Raw genomic sequence first — 20310 nt, forward strand, 5'->3', positions numbered from 1 at the left:
ACAATTTTGTAAATCAATATTAAATCACTAACTTAAAAACAGAAAGAAAAGAAAGCCACTTTAAGAAAACACTAGATCTACACTGTTCACGCCATTCATGTTTCCTTCCTGTCAATGAAGAAATGCTACTGTGTTTTAAAGTTTTGTTCATAGCTACATATTATTCTGAGGCAAAAGAAAATGTTATACTACATGCATTTTTAAATATAGCCACGTACTTAGAAACTACACCTGAAACTATACTATGACTTTTTTTTTTTTAAGATTTTATCTATTTATGTGGTCTGGGAGTTGGCACAATGGACTCTCAAACATGAGGTCCTGAGTTCATGCCAATATCCAGTATTCTACATTCAGGCGGAATAACTTTTAATCTCTTTTAATCTTAATTAAAAGACTATAGAAGTTACTTACAAAACATTATTTAGAATTGCAATGATTTTTTTTTAAGAGTTTATTTATTTATGTGGTCCGAGAGGTGGCACAGTGGATAAAGTATTGGACTCTCAAACATGTGGACCCGGCAGCACATGTACCAGAGTGATGTCTGGTGTTCTCATTCTCTCTCTCTCTCTCCCCTATTTTTCTCATTAATAAATAAAAGTGGTCCAGGAGGTGGCGCAGTGGATAAAGCATTGGATTCTCGAGCATGAGGTCCCGAGTTCAATCCCTGGCAGCACATGTACCAGAGTGATATCTGGTTCTTTCTCTCTCTCTCTCTCTCTTCCTATCTTTCTCATTAATAAATAAATAAATTCTTTAATAAATAAATAAATAAAAATCTTTTTTTTTAAAATAATGAGGGAACAGGGCAAGGAAGCAACTCATTCAGTTAAGTACACATATTACCATGTATGAAGACCCAGATTTGGGCCCTTAGCCTACACGTGAAAGCTTCACAAGTAGTGAAGTAGTACAGCTGTCTCTTGACCTCTCTCAGGAGGAGGGAGAAGAAGAGAAGGGGAAGGAAGAGGGAGGAAGAAAGAGGGCAGAAGAGAGAGGGTAGAAGAATGGAAAAGAAGTAGAAGGGAGAGGTAAAGGGCTGAAAGATCACTAGTAGCAGTGGAATTGTACAGGTTCAGAGCCCCAGTGATAACCTTCATGTCAAAAACAAACTAATAATAATGAGGTAGCAATGGGGGGTAGCCAGGCAGACAGAGCACAATACTTGCATGTATGAGGTCCTGTGTACAACCTCTAACATCATATATGCCAGAGCAGTGCTATGATGTGTGTGAAAGAATCCCATAAATAAATCACAAAGCATGTTTGAGCACCAGTACCATCTGAGAGGCACCAGGGCACTGCAGTTAGCTCCAATACAGCCCTGAGTGTTCAAATGAAGCATGGATAAGGTACTAGAGCTCCACAAAAAATAGTAACAATGTATATGCAGTCCAGAAGAAAATAAGAAAACATTCAACATTTCCTGTTGAGTGAAAAAAAAAAAAAAAAAAGCAGAAGTGAAGTATGTCACATATGATCCCAATTCTGATTTTTAAAATAAAAGTATTTATATTAAAATGTAAGTTTAAATGTAATTATAATGAAACACATGATTTGGAAGGAAGACATAGAATATTAGTAAGGACTTTACACTGACATAAAACATGACTTCATACTCAAATATTTTATAAGTGGCATATTTTGCTTTTTTTACTGGGAAACAAGCAACTATTTTATTGTTTTATTACAGAAAAATCTTCTTGGAAGGGAGTAGTCCTGATAAGGGATATGGTAGGACTATATTTTCTTTTCTTTTTTCTTTTAATTTCTTTATTAGGGGATTAATGTATTATATTCGACAGTAAATACAAGAGTTTGTACATGAATAACATTTCCCAGTTTTTCACATAACAATACAACCCCCACTAGGTCCTCCGTCATCCTTTTCCAGGACCTGTACTCTCCCCCCCCACCAACTCTTTTTACTTTAACTTTGGTGCAATACACCAAACATCTTCTTTTCTATTGATCTACAACTTTTAGCTAAGATGAACAGTTTTTTTCATACTCTATAGCTGCTCAAAATTATGTCACATTTTAACTGCTTCCTGTTTGATCTATGACTTCTTTCTAATTTTCTTCTTTGAATTTCTAAAGACTTCTATGAAGAACTGGGGGGGTGGGGGGGCACCAAAGGATTTGTAATAAGATCTTAAAAAGGGAGTGTGAGTAAAAATTTTAAAAAGCAAACGTGGGGGTCAGGCGGTAGTGAAGCGGGTTAAGCGCACATGGTGCCAAGCGTAAGGACCGGCATAAGGATCTTGGTTCAAGCCCCTGGCTCCCCACCTGCAGGGGGTTTGCTTCGCAAGCGGTGAAGCAGGTCTGCAGGTGTCTATCTTTCTCTCCTCCTCTCTGTCTTCCCCTCCTCTCTACATTTCTCTCTGCCCTATCCAACAACAACAATAACTACAACAATAAAACAACAAGGGCAACAAAAGGTAATAAATAATTTAAAAATATATATATATAAACTCAGGAGTTGGGCGGTAGCACAAAAGCTTAAGCGCAGGTGGTGCAAAGCACAAGGACCAGTGTAAGAATTCTGGATTGGGGAGTCGGGTACTGGAGCAGAGTAAGGTTAAGGCACATGGCATAAAGCTCAAGGACCCGAGTAAGGATCCTGGTTCTGGTTTTAAAAGAAGGGGGGGGGCTTTTATGCCTGAGGCTCTGAACTCCTAGTACCACCATAAACAAGAGCTAAGCAGTGCTCTGGTTTTAAAAAAAAAAAATCCAATGTTTTACCAACTGTACCTCTTTCTGGACCTCCAGTTCCACATTTCTTTTTTTTTCCTTTTTTTTGCCTCCAAATTATTGCTGCTGGGGCTCGGTGTCAAATCTACTGCCCCTAAAGGCTATTGTTTTGGGGTTTTTTTTTTTCCCGTTTTTTGTTGCCCTTGTTGTTTTGCCATTGTTGTGATTATTACTACTGTTATTGATATCATTGTTTTTGGATAGGACAGAGAGAAATGGAGAGAGGAGGGGAAGACAGAGAGGAGAGAAAGATAGACACCTGCAGACCTGCTTCACCGCTTGTAAAGCAACTCCCCTACAGGTGGGGAGCCGGGGACTCAAACCAGGATCCTTATGCTGGTCCTTGCACTTTGCGCCACCTACACTTAACTCGCTGCACTACCGCCCGACTCCCTCAGATTTCTTAAATAACAGAATTAGATACTTACCTGACATAGAATTGGCCAAGCTTCCTCTCCGCAATTTACAGTCATCCTGACTAAGTTGGCGTTGAAGTTTAGTTTTTCCAGTAGATGAACATATGTCAGGATTACTAAGCTTCCTGAAGAGTAAGGGACTAAGTCCAGTTATGACATCCTTCAAGGAGACAAAAAGCAAAACAAGACTTAAAAAGTAAAACAAATCTTAAATATTGTCTCTAAAAATATGAGAGCTTTACATTAAACATTTACACAATACTCATTAATTACAACTAAAAATTGCCACACATTTTACATTTCTTTCCTTTTTAAGATAGAGACAGAGAAGTAGCAAGGGGTAGTCGGAGAAAAAGTGAATTTGACTACAACACTGAAGGTTCCATCAGTGCAGTGGGAGTCAGGTTTGAACCTGGGTCACACAAGTAGCAAAGAGCCTACTATCCAAGTGAACTACTTTGTCAGCCCCACATTTTACATTTTACATTTCTTGCTCAAAAGATAAGACAAGAAGCCTGCGATGCGGATGACACACCTAACAGAGGACACAAGTGTTACCATGCAGGAGGATCTGGTCCTCACCAGCAAGGGAAAGGCTTCATGAATAGAAGAGCAAGGAAGCAAGGGAACAGTTGTATATTCCTGCAACATGATGTATCAAGGTTAAAACAACAACTGTGCCTCAAGAAACCATGGAAGGAAGCAGGGTTTTATAGTAACAATGGTAATCCACAAAAAAAAAAAAAAAAAAACCTAACAAAAAAACTTTGTTAGGTTTTAGAACACTTGAAACTAAAATGAGTATCTTACAACAATATAGAGAGGGAAAGGTACTACTCCAATAACAACTTACAAATAAGCAACAATAAAAAGCCAGCACCTGGATGACTGCCATGTGTTGATCAGCAATTAAGCTTAAGAAAAGAACAACTAACAAAGGGCTAGATCAGCACCAAGTATGTGAAAGTCATATCCTTTTCAATTTCCCTATTCTCTATCATGATACAGAAGAGAAAAGAAGCTAGGAAACAGTGAGAAAATGAAAGGGCAAACCAGGTCTCTTCTTACTCCATATCTCTCCTGAAAAATCATGAAATGGAAAAAGAATATAAATTACACTGAATATTATTTAGACTAGGATTTCTCTAAGCCTTACTGAAATATATTGCTCATTTCAGAAAGCACAGACACTCAGTGAATTTCACTACTTGAATAGATGTATGTAACCAGCACTAAGATTTTTAAATATATATATAAAATAAATTTATATCACTAAGCACCCTGAAAAGTCCCCTGTGCTCACCTTTCAGCCACTATCCTTGACTTCCTCGTGGTAACTAAACTTTATCTGAATAAAGTAATCAAATACGTGTTTCTATCTGTCTTCCATTATTTACCCAAGTAAGACTGAAATGATTTCACTTTGCTGTTTATGCTCAAGAAGGCAGGTTTGACCTGCTACGTGCCACATGGGAGCAGAACACCATACAAATGGGAAGTTTCATTAGTATGGAAGCAGTGCTTTGGTGTCTTTCCTTCTCTCTCCACCTCTCACCCTTTATCTGGGCAGGAGGTGGAGGGAAGATTCCTCTGGGAGCAACGGAATCAAGCAGGTATGAACCACCAGCAGCTCTAGCAGGAATTTTTCTCCTGGGGATATACCCCAAGGAACCTAACACACCCATCCAAAAAGATCTGTGTATACAGGTGTTCACAGCCCCACAATTTGTAGTAGACAAAACCTGGAAGCAACCCAAGTGTCCGACAACAGATGAGTGGCTGAGAAAGCTGTGGTATATATACACAATGGAATACTACTCAGCTATTTTAAATGATTAATTCACCTTCTTCACCTCATTGTGGATGGAGTCTGATGACATCATGTTAAGTGAGATAAGCCAGAAAGAGAGAATGACTATGGGATGATCTCATTCATGGACAGAAGTTGAGAAATAAGAACAGAAAAGAAAAACACATAGTAGAACTTGGACTGGGTTTGGTACATTACACCAAAGTAAAGGACTCTTGGGGAAGTGAGGGTTTCCAGGTCCTGGTGCATGATGGTGGAGGAGGATTTGGGCAGGGGGTAGAGTGTTTTTCAGAAAACTGAAAAAATTTACACATATCCCAATAACTGTATTTACTGTTGACTACAAACCACTAATCCCAATAAAAATTTTTTAATTATGCCCTCAAACTTGACAGTCCAAGTTCTCATTTTTGCCACATGATAAAATCTAAATAAAGCCTATAATGGTCATAAAAAAATAATAAATATTGTTTAAATTAAAAAAAGTAATGCAGCACATGGCACAAAACACAAAGACTGGCGTAAGGATCCCAGTTCAAGCCCCAGCTCTCCACCTGCTGGGGAGTCGCTTCTTAGGCAGTGAAGCAGGTCTACAGGTGTCTATCTTTCCCTCCCCCTCTGTCTTCCCCTCCTCTCTCCATTTCTCTCTGTCCTATCCAGCAGCAATGACAACAACAAAAATAATAACAACAACAATGATGGGCAATAAAAAAAGGGGGGGGGGAATAGCGGAATAGCCTCCAAGAGCAGTGGAATCGTAGTGCAGGCACCAAGACCCAGCGATAACACTGGAGGCAAAAAAAAAAAAATGTAATGCAAACTCTGAGGCTCCACTCCAGATCCATTAAATCAGAAATTCTGGGGGAGGAGATCAGCGATTTGTATTTTAATAAGGTCTGAAGAAAAATAATTTTGAGAACCACCAAAAAAAGAAAGAACCACCCAATTAGTTCAAAACTTTCAATTGATATCAGCAACAGAATATCAATCTTAAGAATGTTACAAATTATTTGAAAGTGATAATACAGTACTAAAACTTGCAACAAGTTTAATCCCCCCCCCCCCCCCGCCAGGCTTTATGCCTGTATGATTCCACTACTCTCAGCAGGCACTTTGTTTTTTTGTCTAGATACATGGTAAAAGGGGGGGAAGGAAGGAAGGAAAACAGAGGAGAGACAAATTGTTTAATAAACAGGAACCCAAAGGTAGAAATAGAGCAGAGCAGATGAAATTAGGGGTCCTTCAGGTGGGAAGCTAGAATATCTATTTTAGGTATGTTCCAAGGGGCCCATGACTTTACTAATTTTTGCCTGAGCCTGATCGCTAACTAAAAATATTTGTCTGGGAAGATGGTGTCAGAGTTGAGAATAGAGCAAGAAAGCTGGATTAGGATAGAGAGTAGCTCCCAAACATGAGGAAAATAGATACCAGTAACAGATTAAACCATTGATCTGAACTAGGGTCCATATATATTCATATTTAGCACAGAAGCCTGTGTAACCTTGTTGGTATGCATGAGACTCCTTCTGTTTCATTTGGTTTAAATCCCCCCTGCTTAACACTATTCTGTTTACATAACCACTTCATTCTATTTACATAACCGCTGTTAACAAGCACCTCCCTCCAGGGCATTGGTTCAATCCCCACTGTTTCATGATATGTTTTTGCTCCATCCCCCCTCCTTGTCACACCCTAATCCCTTCTTTATCACACCCTGATTTTCACCAGTCACTTTTCTCTCCACCCTCTCTATGTCACATCCTGTTTCCACCCTACTTGGGAAGTATATATAAAGACAGCATTGTGAGTTTTAGACTACTTTACCTTGAGTTTAGCTTAGCTCGGCTTAGATTGTGCTGCGTCCTGCATGAATAAAGAGATACTGCCTACAGCTCAACTATGAGTCCCTGGTCGTCTGTTACCCGCCCGTGAAGCCAGCCGGGCGAAAACAACATAACCCGTCGAAAACAACATAACCTCTGAGTCCCTGTCAGTCTGAGCTCGCAGTCTATGGTCACAGCTAGGAACATTCTAGTCTACCTGAATGTGTCCCCCTCTGCTGTGTCTTATAGGGGCTTAACTGCTCTAAGCCAACTCTTTTTATTTATTTTTTTATTATCTTTATTTATTTATTTATTGGATAGAGACAGCCAGAAATTGAGGAAGGGGTGATAGAGAGGGAGAGAGACACCTGCAACACTGTTTCACCACTAGTGAAGCTTCTCCCCAGCAGGTGGGGACCAGGGGTTTGAACCTGGGTCCTTGCGCACTGTAACATGTGCACTCAACCAGGTGTAACACCACCCAGCCCCGGAAACTCTATTCATATAAAGAGACAGCAACAGAGGGAGAGAGGGGAAGATTCCAATGCATCTAAGCTTGCTCTTATTCAGTAGAGGCCTGGTTCAAACAAAGGTCATAGACATGACAAAGCATCCCTATCCAAGTGAGCTATCTTGCCAACCCCCTCTCCTGTGCTGTTTAGTTCTATCATTGCACTTTTCATTCCTCTGATCATTGTTAGGAATTTTTCAATAATCTCCCTCATCATTTCTCTGAATTTGTTGTAATCTCCCTGCATAAATCTTTCTCAACTGATGAGTATGCCCAGAACTATTGCTTTGAAATCTTCATCAGGAGATTTATATAGTTCTGTTGAATTTGGGACTTTCTTCAAGCTGCTGTCCTGGTCCATCACTGAAGGTGGCCTCCTCTGGTCACTTTCAACTGCTTCAACCCATCCCCCTTTTATGTCAAGCCTGGCAGATCAGTTGCAGTGGGGGGCTGTCATCTAGTCAGGTGGTTAGTGGTACTAAGTGTCCAGTAGGCAGATCACTGCAGTTGCAGGAGCCTACTTGGATACTGTAGATGCAAGAACGAAACATGCTCATCTTTGTTGTAAAAGTCTCTCTCTTGTTGTTCATTTGTCAGAGCTCCAAGCTCTTTTGTGTTTAGTTTTTGTTAGGATGGTGGCAACAAGAAGTAACAGAACATAGCAATCTACTGCCATCATGGTCAAAAGTGGTTAAGTGGGTTTCTCTGGAAGGTGAAATTATAGCTGGTATGCCAGAAATTACATGTAACCTGCATCTATTTTAATGATAGTATGATGAAAACACATAGCGTATATGCCATCTAAATTTCAACTGTCCAAGAGGAAAAAGTTTGAAAATTATCTAACTATACAATGCCTATTTGTTCCTTCCAATTCTAAGAACTTACTGCTTTCTCTTTTAATTCAGAGTATGCTCTGGCTCTTTTGCCTATTCCCCAAGGTAGTCCAGAGTCCTCCCTCTTTTGGCTCAGAACCATCTCCTTCTCCCATAATACTAAAATTAACCTTAGGTTAACTTTATCCACAAAATTAGTGTTGTATTTATCCTATACTATACTATTACAAATAGTATTCAAAGTAGGCAAAAGGTTCACAGCTGAAAACAGGAATCTGCAAATTAAAAACTTGCCCTATCTGACTAGATAAAAATGGGTTAACTCCCATTAAGAGCTGTTTCACGGGGGCAGGGCAGTAGCGCACCAGGTTAAGCACACATAGAGTGATGCACAAGGATCTGTGCAAGAATCCCAGTTAGTCTTTGGCTCCCCACCTGCAGAGAAGTCGCTTCACGAGTGGTGAAGCAGTCTGCATGTGTCTATCTTTCTCTCCCCGTTTTCTTCTCCTCTTTCGATTTCTGTCTGTCCTATCCAACAGCAGCAACAAAAACAGCAACAACAACAATAGAAAAAAGACATCCGCCAAGAGCAGTGAATTGCTCTTGCAGGCACTGTGTGCGGAGGCACAAAAAAAAAAAAAAAAAGAGTTGTGTCCTCACTCCCATGCAACTGGTTATCTAGTAAGTGAAGAGAATCCTATGCCCTGTGGCAGTTTCTTCTTGCCCTGTCCTGCCAAGAGTCATATCCAGGTGCCATACTAATCAAAGTCCATTCTCTTAATTCCTATAAAATATCCTCTGCTTGATATCATATGCATAAAAAAGAACCTTGACCCCACATACCTCAAGTACATAACACAGCATGTAACACTTAATTCTAAATGGACCATGAATCTTATAAAACCTGAAAGTGAGCATCAGGCGGTAGCGCAGCGGGGTAAGCACAGGTGGTGCAAAGTGCAAGGATAGGCTTAAGGGTCCCGGTTGGACTCCCCACCTGCAGGGAAGTCGCTTCACAGGCGGTGAAGCAGGCCTGCAGGTGTCTATCTTTCTCTCCCCCTCTGTCTTCCCCTCCTCTCTCCATTTCTCTCTGTCCTATCTAACAAAGATAAAATCAATAACAATAATAATAACTACAACAATAAAACAAGGGTAACAAAAGGGAATAAATAAATATTTAAAAAATAAAAATAAAACCTGAAAGTACAAACCTTAGAAGAAAATACAAGAGTAAATTTTGTGACTTTGAAATAGGTAGTGTTATTAGATAAAACATAAAGCACAAGTCTTAAAAGAATTTATAAGTTGGACCAAATATAAAAATGACTGTTCCTCAAATGATGCTGTTAGAAAAATAAAATCACACTAGAAGAAATAATTGCAAACAATCAACAGTCAGCTATGAAAGAACTTTACTCTGCCTCTCTGTCACTATCTAAAATGGGGGAGGAGGGTTTAGGCATTTTTACTTCTACTTTTTGTACCTACTAGTTAATATGGAGGCAGTTTTGAGACATCAATTCATTTATTTACTCAGTACAGGATCTTAGTCACTTTTTCTGAAAAAGGATGAAACCTTATTCACAAATTATTTCTTTAAATTTTTATTATTATTGGATAGAGACATAAGAGAAATTGAAAGGGGAAGAGGAGACAGAGAGGGAGAGAGATAGAGACACCTTCACCACTTGTGAAGCTTTCCCCCTGCAGGTGGGGACCAGGAGCTTGAACTCAAGTCCTTGCACACTGCAATGTATGTGCTTAACAGGGTGCACCATGCACCACCACCTGGCCCACAAATTATTGGGGTTTTTTGTTTTGTTTTGTTTCCCTCCAGGGTTATTGCTGGGGTTCAGTGCTGTACCACGAATCCACTGCTCCTGGAGGCTTTTTCCCCCCTTTTGTTGTGGTTATTATTATTGTTGTAACTGATGTCATTGTTGTTGGATAGGATGGAGAAACTGAGAGAGGAGGGGAAGACAGAGAGGGGGAGAGAAAAATAGACACCTGCAGACCTGCTTCACCATTTGCGAAGCAACCCCCTGCAGGTTTTGTGCATAGCAGATCAAGCGTACATGGCGCAAAGCACAAGGACTGGCGCAAGGATCCCAGTTCAAGCTCCCGGCTCCCCAGAAGTGGTGAAGCAGGCCTGCTGCAGGTGTCTATCTTTCTCTCCCCGTCTCTCCCTCCTCTCTCAATTTCTCTGTCTTATCCAACAACAACGGCAACACTAACAATAATAGCACAATGGAAAAAAGATGGTCTCTAGAGCAGTGGATTTGTAGTGCAGGTACCAAGCCTCAGTGATAATCCTGGAGGCAAAAATAAATAAATAGATAATTTTTTTTATTTTTTAAATAAAATAAATCTTATTTTTCAAATTAAGTAAGAGAATAAGGTCTTTTTTTACAAGAATATACAGGGAGTCAAATAGATGAATAACATCACATAAAAGTCATACTCCAGCTAATAAATGAAAATGATAAAATTATATCACCATTCTTCAGCTCCCAACTAGTAAGCTTTTAAGCATCAAGAACAACTAAAATCAAGGGGCAAAAGTAAAGTAAATGCTCATGCCTCCTATTCTTTTACATCCCACCAACCTCTCCAACATCTGTTATTACTATACTTTCTGATGTATGACACTCTCACAGGAGTGAAGTGGTATCTCGTCTTATATGCATTTCTCTGACAACCAATGACTTGGAAAATTTTTTCGTAAGTGTTGGCCTTTTGGATCTCTTCTTTGGTGAATATTCTGTTCATATCCTCTCCTTACTTTTGGATAGGGTTATTTGGTTTTCTGTTGCTGGGTTCTTTATATATTTTGGTTATTAGCCTTTTGTCTGATATATGACACATTAAGATCTTCTCCCATTCTGTAAGGAGTCTCTTTGTTTAAGTGGTGGTTTCTTTTGTTGTCCAGAAGCTTTTCAATGTGAGAGTTTATTTTTGGTTTTGTCTTCCTTGCAAATGGATTTGTGTCATTAAAGATGCATATAAAACTTAGATGGGAAAAAAATTCTACCAACATTTTCCTCTAAGTATTTGATTTTTTCTGGTCTAACATCCAAGTCCTTGATCCATCTGGAGTTTACCTTTGTGTGTAGTGAAATGTAGTTGTACAGTTTCATTCTTCTGCACATTTCACCTCAATTCAGGCTGATTTATTTGATTGTTTTTAAATGCTGTATAATATTCTTTTGAACGGACAGTTTCCTCATTCTTATAATAATGGATTCTTAGTTTTAGTGTTCTCTTATAAGCCTTCAGTAAATATCACTTTATTTATCTCCTTATGCACATATTCAGGAGTTTTTTTTAAGATTTTATTTATTTATTAATGAGAAACATAGGAGGAGACAGACATCATTCTGGTACTTGTGCTGCCGGGGATAGAACTCAGAACCTCATGCTTGAGAGTCCAATGCTTTATCCACTGCGCCACCTCCTGGACCACATATTCAGGAGTTTTTCTTGCTGGATATAATAAACAAATTGCCTTCTACACTGATTGCATAAATTGGTACTTTGACCAGTGATGTTGGTCCTTGCCAACACTAGTGCTTTCAGATTATTTTTCGTTGATGCATTAGGTTTAGCTGATATCTTAATGCTGTGAATATATTTTCCTTATTTGTAGTAAGGCTGATGTTAAAAAATAATCTAGGGAGTCGGGCGGTAGAGCAGTGGGTTAAGCTCAAGTGGTGCAAAGCGCAAGGACTGGCTCAAGGATCCCAGTTCCAGCCTCCGGCTCCCCACCTGCAGGGGAGTCGCTTCACAGGCGGTGAAGCAGGTCTGCAGGTGTCTATCTTTCTCTCTCCCTCTTCTCTTCCCCTCCTCTCTCTATTTCCCTCTGTCCTATCCAACAACGATGACATCAATAACAACAACAAGAACTACAACAACAATAAAAAAAAACAAGGACAACAAAAGGGAATATAAATAAATATAAAAAAATCTAATAGGGAGTCGGGTGGTAGCGCAGCAGGTTAAGCACATGTGGCGCGAAGCGCAAGAACGGGATCCCGGTTTGAGCCCCCAGCTCCCCACCTGCAGGGCGGAGACTTCACAAGTGGTGAAGCAGATATGCAGGTGTCTGTCTTTCTCTCCCCTCTCTATCTTCCCCTCCTCTCTCCATTTCACTCTGTCCTATTCAACAACAATGACATCAACAGCTACAACAATAAAAAACAAGGGCAACAAAAGGGAACAAATTCAAAAACTCTTTAAAAAAAAAAAATCAAATAAATCAGCCTGAATATATTAACATAGGTCTAAATTGACATCAGCTAGCAGGTCAAATTCTACCCATTGCCTATTTATGTATAGTCAGGAAACCAAAAACAACTCTTATATCTCTAAGTGATAGTTCACCTGCAGGTTAGCTATCAAGCCAGCAAAAATTACCTACCAGTCATGGGCCCCTAGGAACATACCTAAAATGGACTTTCTAGCTTCTGTTCACCCTAAAGTTCCTGTTCCTACTTTATGGTTCTTGTTCATTAAACATTTTGTCCCTACTGTTTTTTGTTTGTTTGTTTGTTTGTTTGTTTAACCAGGGCACTACTCAGCTCTGGTTTATGGTGGTGCAGGAGATTGAACCTAGGACTCTGGAGCCTCAGGCATGAGAGTCTCTCTGCATAACCATTATGCAACCTACCCCTGCCCTCTTACTGCATTTTAACTGCCAAGTTATAGATGCTATCCAGAGATCATTCCTTTAAGCCACTTGGTAACTGTGGACCCTTTAAATTCACCACATAGATTTGAAACAACTGCAAATATAGCGTCAACTGACAATGCAGTGTAATGTTTCTGCTTTAATCTTTCTTTTTTTCCCCTTTCTTTAATTATTTACTTACTGGATAGAGACAGAGAGAAATTGAGAAGGGAGGAGGAGATAGAGAGGGAGAGAAACAGAGAGACATCTGCAGCTCTGCTTTACCATTTGTGAAGCTTTCTCCCTGCAGGTGGGTAATGGGATTGAACACAGGTCCTTGTGCACTGTGATACGTGTACTTAACCAGGTGTGCCACCTCCTGGCCCTGCTGTCCACACACAATCACCAACCTTCAGGCAGTGATTTTTTTTCTTTACCAGAAATACCAAGTGTACTCAAATGAAATTTGTTGAGATGTTTTGTTTTAATATTCATCTTCTCAGGGAGGGCCAGCTTCCCAAGAAGCTCTGCCCTCATGAATGATTACCAAAATGAATAATATGAAAATGAGATGAGGACTGGGGAGACAACATAATGGTTAAACAAATGACTTTCATTCCTGAGGCTCTAAAATAAGAAATAAGGAAGCGGGGCAGTGGCACACCTGGTTAAGCACCCAAATTACCATGTACAAGGGTCCAGGTTCTAGCCCCCACTCCCCACCTACAGAGGTGATGTTTCAGGAACTGTGAAAAAAGTCTGTACGTATCTCTCTCTCTCTCTCTCCTTCTCTACCTCCCCCCACCTCTCAATTTAAAATAAAATATCAAATAAAATAGGAAGGGAGAGAAATGGCCATAACCCTGGTGGCAATAAAAAATAAAATAAAAACCAAAAATATATTTATCAGAGAATCAAGATGGTTCCTTTGGCCTGAATTGCTATTAATTACATTCTAAAACCTAGAGAGACTCATCTGTCTTCTGAGGCAATTACTTAATTAAAAAATTGATGTAAATTTTACTAACAGGAAAATTACAAATTGGGTCACAGCAGCTCTAGAGGGGGCAGCCAGGCAGTGCAATCAGTCAGTGGTGCCACAATGCCCAAGAGGAAGATGAGCTAGCCAACAGGGCAGCCAAGGAGAAGCCCAAGAGTAGATGAGCAAGGCTAACTATGAAACTCACACCTGCAAAAGTGGAAGCAATGCCCAAAAAGGCAGCCAAGGACAAAATTTCAGATAAGAAAGTGCCAGCAAAAGGCAAGAAAGGGGAGCAAAGGGGAAGACAGAGGAAGTGGTCAGCCAGGAAGCTAAAGAAGAATTCAGGAAGATCAAAACTAGGAGAGTCCAGCCTCTAATACAGCAGGAGAGAAAGAGGCCAAATCTGATTAACACCATGCATTACCAGTGATCCCACCAAGGAAGTCAATGTGACTACCACTGAGTGAACAGGAGAAAAAGATGAGAGGCTGTACTCATGTATTAGTTGTTCTGTAAATCATTATTTCTCCCAAAAAAATGATGGGGGGGGGCATATTCTGCTACTGCTACTTATAAACAATTACTTCATATCACTTTTCCCTGAATGGTGTCTTCTAATTGGTCTCTCTAGTCTCTAGTCAATTCTCAGAGTAGCCAAACAGATTAAAATGAATGTCAAAATGTGACTCCTCTGGTCAAAATTCACCAAGGGGGGAGGGGCTAGGTGGCAGCGCACCACTGGTTAAACACCGGTAGTACGAAGTACAAGGATCTCAGTTCGAGCCTCCAGTTCCCCACCTGCAAGGGGGGGGTCGCTGTCTATCTTTCTCTCCCCATCTCTCCTCTCTCAATTTCTCTCTGTCCTATCCAACAACAACAGCGGTAGCAACACCACCACCACCAACAACAACAATGGAAATAAGATGGCCACCAGGAGCAGTGGATTCATAGTGCAGGCACCTAGTCCCAGCGATAACCCTGAAGGCAAAAAACAAAACAAAACAAAAAAAACAAAAAAAACTCTCCAAGTGTATCCCATCTCACTTAATGTAAGGCTCAAGTCTTGGCTAGGAGAGATAGGTCAGCACAGGACTTGCAAGCCTGAGGCCCCAGCTTCAAACCTCCAACATCACCATATGCCAGATCTGAACAGTGCTCTGATTTCTCCCATAAAAATAGTAAATTTTAAAGTATAAAAAAATTTTTTTCTTTAACACTTGCAACTTCCCATAAGATCTTTGACAATCAGGGTTGAGCACACACACTACCAAACACAAGGCCCCCGGATCGAGTCTCCAGGCCCCACCTGCATGAGGGAAGCTTCACAAGTGGTGAAGCAGTCTACAGGTAACTGTCTTGTCTCTCTCCCTCTCTGTATCCCCCTTCCCTCTCAATTTCTATCTCTATACAATAAATACATAAACAATTTTTCTTAAAGTCCTGGACTATCTTCTTAAGCCAGTCCTCCTTACCCCATCTAAATTCATCCTCACTCCTTTGAGTTCATCTACTCCTCCCTCTTACCCACTCCCTCCCAATCACACAGGCCTCCTTACTACTCTTCACACATGCTTTTAGAGTAGAGGAATGCTTTTAATTCAGGGTATTATCTATGCTCTCTACCAAATAAACTCTTCCCCAGGAAACTCTAAATGCCTTCCTCTTATGTCCTTCACGTCTTTATTTAAATACCACCCAAAGAGAAGCCTTTCCTGCCCAAGCTATTTAAAACCAGAACCCCTGAAGAGTGTGTTGCTTTACCATGTGCACAAGCCAGGTTGAGCCCAGCCCCCACTGTATTGGTGGTGTGGTGTCTGTCTCTCTCTGCCCTTTTCTCTCTCTCTGCCTTTGTCTCTATATAAAAATAATAATAATGACAATAATAATAAAATAAAATAAACAATCCCCAAACACTCTCTAAACCCCGACCAAAACCCAATTTATTTCCCGTAGTATTTATCATCATATAACATACTGCAGATTTTACTTAATCATCTGATTTCCTCTAGTAGAGTAGAAACTTCATGAAAGGACAGGTCTGTAATCTGTACTTTTGACTAGTGTAATTAATAGTGTAATTTAATTACTTAAACTAGTAATGATGATTGATGATGACAGACGGTTGTGTACCTGGTAGGGCAAACATATCACCACAGACAACAACCCAGGTTCAAGTCCCCAGTTCCCACATGTAGGAAAGAAGATTCATGAGCCATGGTGCAGGTGTGACTAGTAACTATGCTTCAAGTAACACATTATATTCTGTAAATGGAACAATCTGAACCTCAAAAACTATGATAATGAAAATACATATAAAATTTTTAATTTTTTATCTTTATTGGATAGAGACAGCCAGAAATTGAGAGGAAGGGGGAGTGAGAGAAGGAACGAGAGACATCTGCAGCCCTGCTTCACCTCTGGCAAAGCTTTCCCCCTGCAGGTGGGGACCAAGGGTTTGAACCCAGGTCCTTGAGCATTGCAACATGTGCACTCAACCAGGTGTGCCACCACCCGGGCCCACAATTTCTATACAATGCATACTACTATAGGAAAAAACACATTCTTGAGAATATTGATTCTTCTAATAAAAAGCAGTAAGTAGGGCTTGGGAGACAGCATGATGGTTATGCAAGACTTCCATGCCTGAGACTCTGAAGTTCCATGTTCAATACCTAGTACCACCATAAGCCAGAGCTGAACAGTGTTCTGATCTACCTCTGTATCTATTTCTCTCATTAAAAACAAACAAACAAAAAAATTAAGTGTCAACATCTTCAACTGTATCTTTGGTCATAACAAGCTAGTGAAGGTTTTTGAAAGAAAAAAATAATTAAATATTTTATCACTGGAACTCAGATAATAAATTTCAATCTTTCTTCGTAGTACAATGCAAAAATAAATGGAGATAAAAGGATTAAAAACAGAGCATCTGCAGTTAAAGTCTTTTAACAATCTTTTTAACAAAGACAAAAGTTTGTAAATGCTGAATCAAGGTGATAACTGAAAATAAAGATTTGAAAGATGTCATGAAGTTAGAATCAATAGAACTTTGATATGGTAGTTCATGGAAAGGAACATTTTTTTTTAATTTATTATCTTTATTTATTTATTTATTGAATAGAGACAGCCAGAAGTCAAGAGGAAGGAGGAAACTGAGAGGAAAAGAGACGGAAAGACACCTGCAACAATTTTTCATCATTTGCAAAGCTTTCTCCCCTGCAGGTAGGGACCAGGGGCTTGAACCCGGATCCTTGAGCATTGCAACATGTGCTCTCAACCAGGTGCGCCACCACCTAGACTCTTTTTCCTTTTTTTAAGAAAAATTTCAAAGGATATGGATGTAATCTCAAAGTTGGTGGCTAGAAAAAAAGAAAAGCACAGGGAGCACATTTCAAAGAAGCAAAAAATGCATTCTATTTAATACTGTAAACTACTGAGACTATTTATAGAGACTCAAATCCTACATCCTGTTCAGAATATATTCTTTTTTTTTTTATCTTTACTTATTTATTGGATAGGAACAGCCAGAAATTGAGAGGGAAGGGAGTGATAGAGAGGGAAAGAGACAGAGAGACACCTGCAGCCCTGCCTCACCACTTGTGAGGCTTTCCCCCTGCAGGTGGGGACCAGGGGCTCGAACCTGGGTCCTTGCACACTGTAACATGTGCACTCAACCAGGTGCGCCACCACCCAGCCCCCAAAATATATTCTTAAATAACAGCACAGTATAAAGTATAAAAGCAATTCTTCCATATGAGAAATAGAAAACAAAGTCATTAATAAGACAGATGTTTGTTGGTCAGCTAAGCTCTAATTCAATGAATGAATACATAAATCCATCCTAGTTAACAAATATAAATGAAACCTGTACTTTCAAAATCAAAACAGACTTTACTATTTTTTGCCACCAAGTTTATCACTGGTGACTTAGTGCCTACAAGATAAATCCATTACTGCTCCTAGCAGTAATCCAGCCATTTTTATTTTGCATTTTCTTCTTTTTGATAGAGAAAAGTTGAGAAGCAAGGGAAAGGTAAAAAAGACACCTACAACACTGCCTTACTACTAGTGAAGCTTCCCCCCATAGGTGGATACTGGGAGCTTGAACCCAAGACCTTGCACATGGTAATGTGTATATTCAACTCATTGTGCCACTATTTAGGCCCCAAAACAGACTTTCAATGACACTATCAATTTATAATAATCACAAATGGGGGGGGGGGGGAACAGCATAATCGTTATGCAAAGAAACTCTCATGTCTAAGGTTCGGAAATCCCACATTCAATCCCCACACACACACAACTACCATAAGCCAGAGCTGATCAGTGCCAAGGAAGGAAGGAAGGAAGGGAGGAAAGAAGGAAAGAAGGAAAGAAGGAAGGTCGGTCACAAATGTTAAAAATCACAAATGCAGAGATGCAAACATTAAACAGAAGAAAGGAGACAGAATCAAGAGAAAGAGATCAGATGTAGAAACAAATCACTCTACAAAGAAGTTCTATGACACAATACCATGAATAAAGAAACTACAAAATCTTGTATAACCTAAGTATGCACTTGCCATGAACAGGGAGAGGGGAGGGGAGGGGAGGGGAGGGGAGGGGAGGGGAGGGGAGGGGAGGAGAGGAGAGGAGAGGAGAGGAGAGGAGAGGAGAGGAGAGGAGAGGAGAGGAGAGGAGAGGAGAGGAGAGGAGAGGAGAGGAGAAATGAAAGACAACAAGGACTGGGAACATATCCCCAAGGAACAAAACTGAGAAAAGAAAAAAAACACAGAGGAAGCAAGACTGAAATGGATTTTTTTTTTTTTTCCTCCTCCAGGGTTATTGCTGGGCTCGGTGCCTGCACCATGAATCCACCGCTCCTGGAGGCCATTTTTTTCCCCCTTTTGTTGCCCTTGTTGTAGCTTCGTTGTGGTTATTATTATTGCCCTTGTTGACGCAATTCGTTGTTGGATAGGACAGAGAGAAATGGAGAGAGGAGGGGAAGACAGAGAAGGGGGGAGAAAGACAGACACCTGCAGACCTGCTTCCCTGCAGACCTGCTTCACCGCCCGTGAAGCGACTCCCCTGCAGGTGGATTTTATGACAAAAGAGAATTAAAACGTCAGAAGGAACACAATGTCAACAGTGACAAATAGTTCACAGAAGTCAAACAGACTAAGAACCAAGGAAAGACTATCAAGCATTTTTTAGATTTTTTAATGTTTATTTTAATATTTCTATTTATTAGGGAGAAAGGGAGAAAGTATCACTCTGGCACATGAAATGTCAAGAATCAAACTCCTGACCACATGCTTGACAGTCCCAACAACTTTATCCACTACACCACCTCCTGGGCCATAGATTTAATGATATCTACTAAATATGAGAAAGTTTCACATCAGATGAAGAGAAAGAGACAAGTCAGAGCACCACTCTGGTACATGCATTGCTGGAGAACAAACTAGGGAACCTCAGTTATGGAAGTTCAATGCTCTCTACCAGTTGAGTTATTTCCCCAGCAGCCAGATTTATTTACTTAAAGGATGCAGGGATTGCCACGTCTCACTGTGTAATCAAATTTTTGACACTGAAAACTTCTTCACAAGAAGTCAAGCATCATTTTTAATTTGAAAAGGCTTTAGTATTCATTGCAGTACATTCATGCACAATGGAAAAAATACAAAGCAGTAAAAAAGGATTATTATTATTATTATTATTTTATTATTATTATTTTACCAGAGCACTGCTCAGCTCTGGCATATGGTGGTGCAGGGGATTGAACCTGGGACTTTGGAGCCTCAGGCATGAGAGTCTCTTTGCATAACCATTATGCTATCTACCCCTGCAAATTATTATTATTTTTTTAAGAAATAATTTTTTTTTGCCTCCAGGTTTATTGCTAGAGCTCAGTGCCTGCCCTACGAATCCTGCTCCTGGAGGCTATTTTTTCCCTTTTGTTGCTTTTGTTGTTTATCATTGTTGTTGTTATTATTGTTATTGCTGTCTTGTTGTTGGATAGGACAGTGAAATCGAGAGAGCGAGAGAGAGAGAAAGATAGTCACCTGCAGACCTACTTTACTGTCCACGAGGCAACTCCCTTGCAAGTGGGGAGCCAGAGCTCCCACGGGACCTTTAAACCGGTCCTTGTGCTTCTTTTGCACCTTGTGTGCTTAAACCACTGCGCTACCGCCCGACCTCCAGAACAAATTATTTTTACAAGCAACAGCAAAGATGACTTTCATAGACATGATTTAAATCAAAAAGGCAAACTAAGCCTGGAAGATAGCATTATCAGTAGTACAACAGACTTTCATACCCAAAGCACCAGAGAGCCCAGGTTCAATACCATAGCACCACCATAAACAGAGAAGCAAGCAAACTTTCTAAGACTTGTGAGAATTATGGTGGTTATCTTTGGGAGGTGGAAAGGTAAAGATACAGAATTCTGGTGGTGGGTGTGATGTGGAACTAACAATACGTTAGTCTTACAAAGACTCACCTACTGTTAATCACAAATGTAAAAAAGG

At 40.1% G+C, this 20310-nt stretch overlaps 2 protein-coding genes across 6 annotated transcripts in view; one reads left to right on the forward strand and one right to left on the reverse strand.

Moving 5' to 3' along the window:
* IPP (intracisternal A particle-promoted polypeptide) overlaps nt 1-20310 on the forward strand; it is a 365210-nt gene that overhangs the window by 232921 nt on the left and 111979 nt on the right. The gene's annotated exons all lie outside the window — the stretch shown is intronic.
* The window catches only part of MAST2 (microtubule associated serine/threonine kinase 2), a 129608-nt gene that overhangs the window by 103982 nt on the left and 5316 nt on the right, over nt 1-20310 (reverse strand). For all 5 annotated transcript variants that reach the window (XM_007521381.3, XM_007521380.3, XM_060205960.1 and 2 more), the window contains exon 2: nt 3186-3333. In XM_007521381.3, coding sequence (XP_007521443.2) covers nt 3186-3333 — 148 coding nt within the window. The remainder of the gene's footprint in view (nt 1-3185; nt 3334-20310) is intronic.

This window comes from Erinaceus europaeus, chromosome 13 (genome assembly GCF_950295315.1).
Source record: "Erinaceus europaeus chromosome 13, mEriEur2.1, whole genome shotgun sequence".
NCBI lineage: Eukaryota > Metazoa > Chordata > Mammalia > Eulipotyphla > Erinaceidae > Erinaceus > Erinaceus europaeus.